Source organism: Oryctolagus cuniculus, chromosome 15 (assembly GCF_051225735.1).
Source record: "Oryctolagus cuniculus isolate XC-2025 breed Fujian yellow rabbit chromosome 15, ASM5122573v1, whole genome shotgun sequence".
NCBI classification, from domain to species: Eukaryota; Metazoa; Chordata; class Mammalia; order Lagomorpha; family Leporidae; genus Oryctolagus; species Oryctolagus cuniculus.
In genome coordinates this window covers 35897407-35910645 of record NC_142881.1, presented here as the reverse complement: position 1 = coordinate 35910645, position 13239 = coordinate 35897407, and the positions used below count along the sequence as shown (strand labels likewise).

Sequence of the window (13239 nt, the reverse complement as noted above, 5' to 3'; positions counted from 1 at the left end):
CCATCAACTATCTGAGGATTCCTATATGGAAGCTGGAGTTTAATCACAGTTGGGCAACTCTATGACCATATTTACAACTACCTCTCTGCATATTTGAGGTTTTATTCATCCTTGCAAGCTCTCTACTGGCATTCTTAGGTTTTGAGTTCCAGGGGGTTAGAAACTGCATGTGAGAAGAGGAAATGGCTCCTTTCAACATTTCTCCAGTCCTTAATTCTTTTTATTATTGATCAAATAGATATATGCCTAAAATTTGTCATCTCTTACAGTAAGTAATTATTCACCTTGACAGATATGTATTTAGACTGATCTCACTGATAATTGTTAAAAATATCAACAAGAATATATTTCAGGATTATAGATGATCAATAAGTGAAATCAATGATAAATATGAAATAATAAATTTGATAGAGTAGCTAGGAATAAGTTCTTTCTAGTAGGCACACTATCCATGAAGCAGTATGGTATCATTTGAAAGTGGACTTGGGTTTATTTATTTTATTTTAATTTTTACATTCTTGACATAACTTATTTTTTAGAACCACATTTTTATTGACATGTAATATTTGTACATATTTTCAGGATACAGTTTGGTAAATTTTTGTTACATTTATTTGTTTATGAATATATTAGAGAACAGATTCCATGAATTTCACAGATGTGATTCCACGAATATGCTTTCCTCCTTTCGCCCCCGCTCCTTCCCTCTCTCTTCCTTCTTCTCTTTCTTTTTTTTCTTTTAATTTTTTGTGATAACACACTTTCCATTTATTTTATAATCACAGGCTCAATGCTCCTCTAAACAAAGAGCTCTGCAAGTAAAAGGTGGTAGACCATTGTTCCACAGGAGTATAAACAAGGGTTATAGATAACAATCACATCACAAGATGTCAGCTTAGCTTTATATATATTGTTTTTTTGTTTGTTTATTGTAAATACGTATTGCAAACTTTGTGGAGGATATTACAAAAGCAAATAAATAATAAGCAATATGTTCAGGAAGAAGAGACAATGGAATCATAAGACATGCTCTGTTCAAACTATCAAAGGTGGGGGCTGGAGCTGTGGTGTAGTGGCTAAAGTTGCTGCCTGCAGTGCCAGCATCCCATATGAGTACCAGTTTGACTCCTAGGTGCTCCAATTCTGATCTAGCTCCCTCCTAATATGCCTGGGAAAGCAGAGGATGGCCCAAGTGCTTGGGCCTATGCACCCAAGTGGGAGACCTGGAAGAAGCGCCTAGCTCCTAGCTTTGGATTGGCCCAGCTTCAGCCATTGCAACCATTTGGGGAATGAACCAGCAGATGGAAGATCTCTCTGTCTCTCCCTCTTTCTCTAGGTAACTCTGACTTTCAAATAAATAAATAAATAAATCTTAAGAAAACTATCAAAGACAGAAAAAGTGTAAAAGGCAAAAATAGAAACAAAGAACAAGAGCAGTGAATAGGGAAAAGCAAGTGCGTTAGACATTAATCTAACTACATTAAGATCGATTCAAATATCACTAAATATATCAAAAGTCTATCAGAGTGCATAAAGATTTTATTTTGTCCACAATATACTCACTTGAAATAAAACCACATAGATGAAAAGTAACAGAATAGAGACTAACACTAATCAAAAGAAAGCTGTAGTTTCTATATTAGTTTCAGACAAAATGATCTCCAAAGCAAGAAAAATTCTTAAAGATGAATGTCACGTAATGGTAAGGAGTTCAGTTTTTCCAAGAAGCCTTAACAGCCCTTAAAGCATGTACAACTCACAAGAGACATCAAGTATTAACTCATGGAACTGTGAGAAGAAATAGATACATCCAATATTACAGCTGCAGTGTTGATTCTTCTGAGATTGGTTAGATCCAGATGGCAAAAATCAATGAATACAAAGTTCAACTGAACAGCACAAACAAGAGTCTAATTTGACATTTATAGAGTACTTGACCCAACAAAAAGAGAATACACTTTCTCCTCTAGCTTTAATGGAACATTCACCATATGGACCACATGCAAGGCCATAGGCCATAACTTAACTAGTTAGAAAGGATACAAATCCTGTAGTGTCTGCTGTAAGACCACAATGGAATTAAACTTGAAATCAGTAGCAGATGGATAGCTGGAATATTACCAAATACTTAGAGATTAAACAATACACTTTTTAAAAAATATTTATTTTAAAGTCAGAGTTACACAGAGAGAGGAGAGGCAGAGAGAGAGAGAGAGAGAGAGAGAGAGAGAGAGAAAGAGAGATCTTCCATCCGCTGGTTCACTCTCCTATTGGCCACAACGGCCAGGGCTGCACTGATCCAAAGCCAGGAGCCAGGAGCTTCTTCTGGGTCTCCCACCCGGGTGCAGAGGCCCAAGGACTTGGTCCATCTTCCACTGCTTTCCCAGGCCATAGCAAAGAGCTGGATTAGAAGTGGAGCAGTGGGGTCTCAAACCGGTGCCCATATGGGATGCTGGCACTTCAGGTTGGGGCATTAACCTGCTGTACCACAGCGCTGGTCCCAACAATACACTTTTAGATAACACAGGAATCAAAGAAGAAATATCAACAAGCTTAACTTTTAAGTTAAATAAAACAAAAGCTTTTTGAAATTTAATACTTTAGCCCTTTCAGTGTTGTTTTTTTTTTTTTTTTTTTTTTTTTTTTTTTTTTTTTTTTTACAGGCAGAGTGGACAGTGAGAGAGAGTGAGACAGAGAGAAAGGTCTTCCTTTGCCCTTGGTTCACCCTCCAATGGCCGCCACGGCCGGCGCACTGCGGCCGGCGCACCGCGCTGATCCGATGGCAGGAGCCAGGTGCTTCTCCTGGTCTCCCATGGGGTGCAGGGCCCAAGCACCTGGGCCATCCTCCACTGCACTCCCTGGCCACAGCAGAGGGCTGGCCTGGAAGAGGGGCAACCGGGACAGAATCCGGCGCCCCGACCGGGACTAGAACCCGGTGTGCCGGCGCCGCTAGGCGGAGGATTAGCCTAGTGAGCCACAGTGCCGGCCCTTCAGTATTTTTTTGTTCTACTTAATACTATTGGTTGAACTCTGTAATTAATACACAATTATTCTTAAGTGTTGAAACTTAACTGAAAAGTGATCCCTGTTGAATATAAGAGTGGGAATAAGAGAAGGAAGAGATGTACAGTTTGGGACATGCTCAATCGGACTTGCCCCAAATAGTAGAGTTAGAAATGTGCCAGGGGATTCCAATTCAATCCCATCACAGTGGCATATACCAATGCCATCTCACTAGTCCCAGTGATCAATTTCTGTTCACAGTTGATCATAATGAAAGGACTAAGAGTCAAAGGAAGCACATAAACAAGGCTAGTGTCTGCTAATACTAACTGATAGAATAAAAAAGGGAGAGAACGATCCAACATGGGAAGCGGGATACACAGTAGACTCATAGACTGGCAGATGTCCTAAACAGCACTCTGGCCTCAGAATCAGCCCTTAAGGCATTCAGATCTGGCTGAAGAGCCCATGAGAGTATTTCTGGCATGGAAAGCCAAGACACTGGCAAAAAAAAAAAAAAAAAAAAAAAAAAAAAAAAAACAACAAACAAGAAAAACCACCTAAATGAAAGATCTCTGTGAGTGAGATCCCAGTGGAAAGAACAGGTCATCAAGGGAGGAGAGAACTTCCACTTTGACTATGACCCTGTCGGAATAAGATCGAAGTCGGCTAACTCAAAAGGCTTCCATAGCCTTGGCAACTCATGACAAGAGCCTAGGGTGATTACTGATGCCATAAACAAGAGTGTCAATTTGTTAAGTCAACAACAGGAGTCACTGTGCACTTACTCCTCATGTAGGATCTCTGTCCTTAATGTGCTGTACATTGTGATTTAGTGCTATATCTATTACTCAAACAGTATTTTTCACTTTGTGTTTCTATGTGGTTGCAAACTGTTGAACGCTTTACTTAATATATGCTAAATTGATCTTCTGTATATAAAGAGAATTGAAAATGAATCTTGATGTGAATGGAATAGGAGAGGGATGAGGAGAGGGGAGGGTTGTGAGTGGGAGGGAAGTTATGGGGGAGAAAAGCCATTGTAATCCATAAGCTGTACTTTGGAAATTTATATTCATTAAATAAAATTAAAAAATTTGTGAGATGCAATAAAAGCAGTTCTTAGTTGAAATTATAGCATTCAATGCATATGCTATAGAAGAAAGGTAAAAAAGCAGTAACTTATACATTCACTTTAGGAAATTCGAGAAAAAAGAACAAATTACACTCGAAATAAGTAGAAGAGAAGAAACAATGAAAAGAAACAATTAAAACCAGAGCAGAAGTCAATAAATTTGAAAGCAGGAAGTCAATAGAGACACTCAATGAAAATAGAAGCTGTGATTCTTTAATACTGTAGTGTGCAATTAAAAGTTTGTTAAGCAGGTAGAGCTCATGGTATGAGTATTATTAACACAAAAACAAGCAAAATTGCACAGAGAAATGTTTGGAGGTGGTAGACATGTTCATTACCTTGATTGTGATCATTTCACAGGTACGTGCATATGTCCAAGCCCTTCAAATTGTATATACTGAATATGTGCATTTTTGGTATATCAATTATACCTTAATAAAGGTGTTAAAAAACCTAAAAAAAAAAGGGAACTGTGGTTCTTTGAAAATACAATTAATAGGCCAGCGCCATTGCTCAATAGGCTAAATCTCTGCCTGCGGCACCAACACTCCAGATTCTAGTCCCGGTTAGTGCACTGGTTCTGTTCTGATTGCTCCTCTTCCAGTCCAGCTCTCTGCTGTGTCCCGGGAAGGCAGTGGAGGATGGCCCAGGTCTTTGGGCCCTGCACCTGCCTGGGAGACCAGGAGAAGTACCTGGCTCCTGGCTTCGGATTGGCCCAGTGCCGGGCGGTAGCGGCCATTTAGGGGGTGAACCAACGAAAGGAAGACCTTTCTCTCTATCTCTCACTGTCTAACTCTGCCTGTCCAAAAAAAAAAAAAAATACTATTAATAAGCCTTTAGCCAGTCTTATTAACAAAGAGAGAAGCCATATTTTACTAAGTCAGAATTGAAAGAGGAACCATCACTACTAACAGGAAGATAGTAAAAGGGTAATAAAAAATGTTATGTGAAGCCGGCGCCGTGGCTCAATAGGCTAATCCTCCACCTTGCGGCGCCGGCACACCGGGTTCTAGTCCCAGTTGGGGCGCCGGATTCTGTCCCGGTTGCCCCTCTTCCAGGCCAGCTCTCTGCTATGGCCAGGGAGTGCAGTGGAGGATGGCCCAGGTGCTTGGGCCCTGCACCCCATGGGAGACCAGGAAAAGCACCTGGCTCCTGGCTCCTGCCAGGATCAGCGCGGTGCGCCGGCTGCAGCGGCGGCCATTGGAGGGTGAACCAGCGGCAAAGGAAGACCTTTCTCTCTCTCTGTCTCTCTCTCTCACTGTCCACTCTGCCTGTCAAAAAAAAAAAAAAAAAAAATGTTATGTGGGCTGGTGCTGTGGCACAGTGGATTAAGCTGTCACCTGTAGTGCTAATTCCACATGGGCAGCAGTTCATGAGTTCTGGCTGCTCCACTTCTGATTCAGGTCCCTGCTAATGCCCTTGGGAAAGCAGTGGAAGATGGCCCAAGTCCTTGAGCACCTGCCACCCTTGTGGGAGACCCGGATGAAGCTTCAAGCTTCTAGCATCAGTCTGGCCCAGCCTTGCCATTGCAGCCTTTTGGGGAGTGAACCAGTGAATGGAAGATCTATTTCTGTCCTTCTGTCTCTGTAACTCTGCCTATCAAAAATAATTCATTCTTTTTTAAAAACTTATTTATTTGAGAGGTAGAGTTACAGACCGTGAGAGGGAGAGAAAGAGAGGTCTTCCATCTGCTGGTTTTCTCCCCAAGTGGTTACAACAGCCAAAGCTGGGCCAATCTGAAGCCATGAGCCAGGAGCTTCTTCTGAATCTCCCATGTCAGTGCAGGGGCCCAAGTGCTTGTGCCTTCTTCCACTGCTTTCCCAGGCCACAGCAAAGAGTTGGATCAGAAGAGGAGCAGCCAGTACACAAAATGGCAGCTACAAGGGATGCCTGCGCCAGGCAGAGGCTTAACCTGTGACACAGCACTGGCCCCAATAAATAAATCTTTTAAAAAAAGAAGTTTTCTGAACAATTCTATGCCTAGAATTTGATACTTAAATGAAATGTATCAATTTCTTAAAGATACTATCTGCCAAAATTCACATAAGAAAAAATAGAAAATTTGAATAGGCCTTTATTTTTCAGGGAATTTTAATCAATAGTTAGTAACATGCAACACAAAAAGCATCAAACACAGATGGGATCACTAGTGAATTCTACTAAACATTGAATGAAGATTATACCAATTCTCTATATCTCTTCAAAAAGGTAGTAGGTAAGAAAAATCTTTCTCGATCATTCTGTAGGCCAGGCTTACAGTACTACTGAAACAAGGCAAAGATGTTTTAAGAAAGGAAAACTAAAATAAATCTAATGAAACCAGACGCAGAAGTCCTCAACAAAACATAAGTACATCCAACAGTACCTGAAAACAATTACAGTACATGACCAGGGGTGATTTATTTCAGATAGCTCAAGTGGTTCAATGTTGGGAAATCAATGAATGCATTCCATCACATCAGCTTAGTAAGGAATTCACATGGTCATATCAACAGCAGAAAAAGCATTTGACATGATAAAAGCTCTCTGAAAATTAGGAATGGAGGCAAGAGAATGAGAAATGTTTACAAAATACATATATGATAAAAGGACTGTTGTTCCAAATATACAAAGAACTTAATACTCAACAATGAGACAATGGGACAGCATGACTAAAAAACCAGGTGACATATTTGACTAGATACCTCATCCAACATGACACACAGGTGGCAAACAAATGTTTGAAAAATCTGCAAAATCACACATCATTAGGGAATTGTAAACTGAGACAACAATAAGATGATGGTGTACATCTTATACAATGGCTAAATCCTAAAGATGGATGGATAAAAGTGAATGCTGACAAGGATAGGGAGTTCTGCAAACTATTAATCATTGCTAGTGGGAGTGCAAAAAGTAGACATTTGGAAGAAAGTTTGCCATTTTTTTTATAAAACTAACTTACACTTTTCATGTCACCCAGCAATTACAGTGCTTGGTATTTATCCAGATGAGTTGAAAACTTGTACCTATACAAAAACCTGTCCAAGGATGTTTAGAGCTATTTTATTCATCATTTTAAAAAATTGTGAGCCATCGAGAGGTTCTGCAATAACTGAGTGGATAAGCAACCTATATTACATCCATACAATTGAAAATTATTTAAATATTATTTAGTGTTAAAAAGGAATGCATTGTTGGTGCCAGTATTATGGCACAACAGGTTAAGCCACCACTTGTGATGCTGGCATCCTATCCCAGCCACTCTACTTCTGATCCAGCTTCCTACCAGTGCACCTGGGAAAACAGTGGAAGGTGGCGCAAGTACTTGGGTTTCTGCCACTCATATGGGAGACCAGATACTCCTGGCAGACCTCGCTGTTGCAGCTATTTGGAGTGAGAACCTTTGGACAGATTCCCTCTCTCTCTCTCTCTCTCCCCCTCATCTCTCTCTTTCTCTCTGTCTCTGCCTTTCATATAAACAAACAAATCTTTTTAAAAAAGAAATGAGTACGGGGCCGGTGCTGTGGTGTAGTGGGTTAACGCCCTGACCTGAAGCACCAGCATCCCATATGGATGCCGGTTCTAGTCCTGGCTGCTCCTCTTCTGATCCAGCTCTCTGCTATGGCCTGGGAAAGCAGTAGAAGATGGCCAAGTCCTTGGACCCCTGCACCCATGTGAGAGACCCGGAAGAAGTTCCTGGCTCCTAGCTTTGGATCAGCACAGCTCCGGCCGTGGCGGCCAATTGAGGAGTGAACCATCAGATGGAAGACCTCTCTCTCTGCCTCCCCTCTCTGTGTAACTGTGACTTTCAAAAAAAATAAATAAATCTTTAAAAAAATAAAAAAGAAATGAGTTATTAAGCCGTATTTATCTGTTTTGAAAGTTAGAGTTACAGAGAGAGATCTTCCATATACTGGTTCACTTGCCAGATGGCTGCAATGGCCAGTACTGGGCCAGGCCAAAGCCAGGAACCAGGAGTCTCATCTGAGTCCTCCACATGGGTGGCAGGGGTCCAGACACCTGGACCATCCTCCCCTGTTTTTCTCAGGCCATCAGCAGGGAGCTGGATCAGAGAGTAGCTGGGATATGAACTGGTGCCCAAATGGATTCCGACGTCACAGGCCCTACCTGGTATACCTCATCACTGGTCCCAGTTTTTTAAATTTTAACTAATGAACTGTACTGACTGTGCTTATTGATTGTGGGAGAGGCTGTGTGTGGATGTGTGGAGGATACATGTTGGTACTTTGTACTTTCTACTTAACATTTCTGTGACTCTAAAAGTACTTTCTAAAGATAAAGTCTATGAATTTACTTTGCACTGTATTTATCAAGGCATGGAGTCATTCAAGTTTCAAAGGTGCACCAAAAACTCTTTTGACCCCAGTTTCAAGGCATTGCTGCTGTAATTATTAACTAAATTTATTTGCTAGTTACTTTAATCATAACATATTGACTCACGGCACACAGTCAAAATGTTGGTGAACCCAGTTGAACTGAATGTTTTGCTCAATAGAAGAGGGCAAGACATGTGGTGCTGGGGCTCCAGCCTGAGTTCCACCTTGCATTGTTTATGGGTCCTCGGCCAGGAGACTGACTCTGAAGTTGAACTACCTCATTCCACAAGTAGGAATAATTTTTATCTTTAGCAAAGTTGATAGACTCCAGTGGATATGATGGTTGTGAATTCTGTATAAATTTCAGAACCTCTGTAACCCTGAGCAATAAAATGTTGTGTAGCTAAGTCTTGGAAGACTTAATTTTTCTTACAAGAGCTTAGAAAAACTGTATTAGTAAGTGCAAAAACTATGATGGCATCTTAAAATCAACATGCCTCTGTATAAACATTGTCTTCAGTGATCTATAATGTTTATGACTTAGGTGATATTTAGATCCTCATGAAAACTCAGTGTCACCTCCTGTTCAGTTCTGCATGTTGTGGTCTTTCTTTCCTGTGGGTCAGATTAATGATTTTTTCCTATCTCCCATACTATATTGCATCCACAACTTTTGCTGTGTCTATAATTTTGTTTCCTTGCTGTCCATATTTCATGTTTAATTTGTGACAGTGACAGACCAAAAAATAACAGAAACAGCCTTGTCTGGAGATGACTGAGAGGTGAAGGAAGTCACATTTCCCTGGCCCTTCTCAGTTGAGTGCAGCACTTGGTGGTTTGAGTACAGGCACCAGTGATAGAGAGAGGAGGGGCGTGCTTCAGAGTCTTAAGTGGAAATGTGCCCCCGGCTGATCCTCCAGGCCAGATTCAAATCAGTGGTAACCATGGATTTATGCCTCAGATATACTCCCCTCACCATCGAAGCTTGTATGTACTTTTTAAGATGGCACTTCCTCCCTACTGTTCCTGGGAGCCCTTGGCAGGGGGCTGATGGGAAGCATGCAATGTGCTGTCATTGCATGGGATTAAGTGGACAACCTTCCCCTGCTGGCAGTGCAGGTCACACTCAAATTCTGTGTAGGTAGGCCAGAACTTCTGAGTTGGAACAGAGATGGGGAATCAATGGAAAGCAAAATAACAGGGAACACTATATTTTTGTCTTTATCTGTGGGCCAAACCTCACCCAAAAGAGATATAAAAGTACATCAGGTCATTGGTTACTTTTGTAGATCAAAGGTACACCTCATCAGCAGGGGGTGTTATAAAAGCCTGAGGTTTCCAGCTCTCGGTTGTCTCAGGAAGAAGAGAAGGCTCCGATGGATCCCGTGGTGGTGCTGGTGCTCTGTCTCTCCTGTTTGCTTCTCCTTTCACTCTGGAAACAGAGCCATGGGGGAGGGAAGCTCCCTCCTGGACCCACTCCTTTGCCAATTCTCGGAAATATCCTGCAGATAGATTTTAAAGACATCAGCAAATCCTTACAGAATGTAAGTATACATTATGATGCTCTAGTGGTTTATAAAGGGTAAATAAGTAAACTTAGATTTTAAAGATATAATGTATTTCGGGAGGTAAGTTACTAAAATGTTTTATTTAAAGATGCATTCCCTTGGTATTACAATTTTTGATGTGTCATTGTCAGAAATAGTTGAATGAAGTAAAGCATTTTTCTAGTATAGGAATAGTTAAGTTGTAAAGTGAGTCAAAATAGTAAGATGATATTGCCTTTCTTTGTTTCACAGTCATTTCAGAAATGATTTTTTTTGCCTAAAAGTCAAGGGTAATGGAGTATTATGTGATTACTCTTTTTATTAAAGAAGTTGTTTAGTGTGCATTTTATTCAGATAAACCAAGAGAATTAAACCACAGGAAGCAAATTATTGCTGTCATCAAGAAAATATCTATGGTTCTACAAAAAATTCAAGTCAGTGAAAGAAAGAATGACTTAGGTTGGCTCGGTGGTGATAGAATCCTTTTGGTCTTTACACAGCTGCTGGTTGTGACTGTGAATGCACAACATGGATTGAATTATCTTTCCATGAGATCTGTGTGTCTTTGCCCTGCCTCTGTGGTGGCCACTCTTTCTGTGTTAATAATACTTGCAGATCTTAAACTGGGCTAGGCATTTGGATTATTTGGGTGGCTATAAAATGGAAACATCTAATATTTATCACTACTCTGGTCCCCCTGGGAGGGCTTTGTAGGTGATCTGAAGCAGTGTCATTTGACAGTTGGGTGTTAATCTAGGTTTGAACACTGAGTTCTGACAAAGTGCTCAGGCATTAGTGTCTGACAAAGCACAATTTAAATTTGGGTCTTCTATTTCTTAGTCATGAGACAAAGATTAGAAATTTTGTAAATTTTAGTCTCTTTATCTGTAGAACAGGGTAAATAAGCCTTGCTAGATGTATTGACTAGTTGTGATAATTTGCATGCAAATTTTCCCTGCAATAGCCTGGCTGTTATGAGTCACCATTTGAGTAGCTATAGCGATAATCACCATATTTATATCTAACATCCAGAAATGTTTGATGTTGTACTTGGCAGAACAAAAATATCACCAATATGATGTTTACACCAGTCTGAGTGACGAACACTGTGTAGACCAAATGAGATTTCTTTTGCTAATATTGCATTTTCTTTTTTCTTTCCAGCTGTCAAAAGTCTATGGCAATGTGTTCACTGTATATATGGGCATGAAGCCCACTGTGGTGATGTATGGATATGAAGCAGTGAAGGAAGCCTTGGTTGATCTGGGAGAGGAGTTTTCTGGAAGAAACCTTTCACCAATAAATAAAAAAGTTAATAAAGGATTTGGTCAGTGTTTGCATGCATGTGTGTACATGTGCATGTGTGTGTTTGTCAGTGATGGTGGAAAGGGGTGGGGAGCAGAAATGTGAATGTCTCCTTCTGCACAGCTGGGCCAGTCCACAGGCTTGCCTGTGTCAGCTCCCTTTCCTTGCCTGGGAACCTCCTTTAGTTTCCATTTCTCCTTCTATTAGGAGTCATTTTCAGCAATGGAAAGAGATGGAAGGAGATCCGGCGCTTCTCGCTCATGACCCTGAGGAATTTCGGAATGGGGAAGAGGAGCATTGAGGACCGTGTTCAAGAGGAGGCCCGCTGCCTGGTGGAGGAGCTGAGAAAAACCAATGGTGGGTGACTTTATATGTCCTTAAGACTGTGGCCTTTTCTCTAGTGATGATTACTCTATTTTTTATGTAATTTGAACAAATATATATTATAGCTAAATCTTGCAAAAACACTAAGAGCAATATATAGAATGATTTAACTCTTTATTTCCACATCTCTATTTTAAGTTGGCTTGGTTTTCAGCTTTCCTTATATTCTACCTTTTAATTTTCATATTATCAATGTTCTTTATTTTCTACATTTTATGAAAAGTTGGCATTTGGCATTGTTGTAGATCCAGGGTCAGATGTCTTCTCTCATTCTTAGAGATAGCAAATATTGTGTCCATAGCATGCCCTTGTGTCGGACCCATGTGTGGGCATTGGGGTCACTGAGACACTCAAGGCTGGGAAATGAAAGAATGCCCTCAGAGCTGTAGGCAGATGGGTCATGGTTTTTATTTAGGCAACAGCTGCAACAGTGGCATAGGTGGCCATAACAGTAGTAGCTTTTAAGCAAACACAAGGCTTGAAATCCAAATCCTGGAATCCATAATAACTTTTGTAGCTACCCTTTTCAGTACAGAGTCAGCATTAGGGCCTCTTTATAGCTATATACAACAGTTTGGAATCCAAATCTTGGAATCCAACTTCCACAGAATCCTGTCATCAGCAGTTCCCAATACCGGAGCTTTAGTTAGAAGCTCCTTAGTTTTCTGGAACAACTTTTGCAGCTACCCTTTTCAGTACGGAGTCTGCATCAGGGCATCTTTAAAGCTATACATAAAAGCTTGGAAAGCGGCCGGCGCCGCGGCTCACTAGGCTAATCCTCCGCCTTGCGGCGCCGGCACACCGGGTTCTAGTCCCGGTTGGGGCGCCGGATTCTGTCCCGGTTGCCCCTCTTCCAGGCCAGCCCTCTGCTGTGGCCAGGGAGTGCAGTGGAGGATGGCCCAGGTGCTTGGGCCCTGCACCCCATGGGAGACCAGGAAAAGCACCTGGCTCCTGGCTCCTGCCATCGGATCAGCGCGGTGCGCCGGCCGCAGCGCGCCAGCCGCGGCGGCCATTGGAGGGTGAACCAACGGCAAAAAGGAAGACCTTTCTCTCTGTCTCTCTCTCTCACTGTCCACTCTGCCTGTCAAAAAAAAAAAAAAAAAAAAGCTTGGAAAGCAAATCTTGGAATCCATCGTACACAGAATTTTGCCATTCTCAGGAATCTCCTTGGCTGCCTTTAAATATATGACCCTATGTTAAAACATATGGGATAGGAATTTTACAGAGAGACATGTATCCAAGATTTTACATTTGAGGCACTTAATAAACTTTAAAGAAACACCTAAGAATACAGGCAGTGGATCTTGACACTTAGACATAGCTAAGTTATGTGATATTATGATGCATAATATCACACAATAGAACAAAGTAAATCTTTGGGATCAAGTTTTACCATTAATGTTAATACTGTAGTTCTTCTGAGAACAGAGGTCCTACATGGGAAGTTAGTACACAGTGACTCCTATGATTAATTTACAATTAACACTCTTATGTCTGATGTCAGTGATCACCCGAGGCTCTTTATATGAGCTACCTAGGCTATGGA

The 13239-nt window shown here is 41.2% G+C and overlaps 1 protein-coding gene across 3 annotated transcripts in view; it reads left to right on the top strand.

Moving 5' to 3' along the window:
- The first annotated feature begins 9808 nt into the window (after nucleotides 1-9808).
- The window catches only part of CYP2C14 (minor cytochrome P450), an 80178-nt gene continuing 76747 nt past the window's right edge, over nucleotides 9809-13239 (top strand). For 2 of the 3 annotated variants that reach the window (XM_089313396.1, XM_089313397.1), the window contains exons 1-3: nucleotides 9809-10001; nucleotides 11169-11331; nucleotides 11517-11666. In XM_089313396.1, the coding sequence (XP_089169522.1) occupies nucleotides 9834-10001; nucleotides 11169-11331; nucleotides 11517-11666 (481 nt within the window). In that variant the 5' untranslated portion in view covers nucleotides 9809-9833. 3 annotated transcript variants of the gene reach the window in all.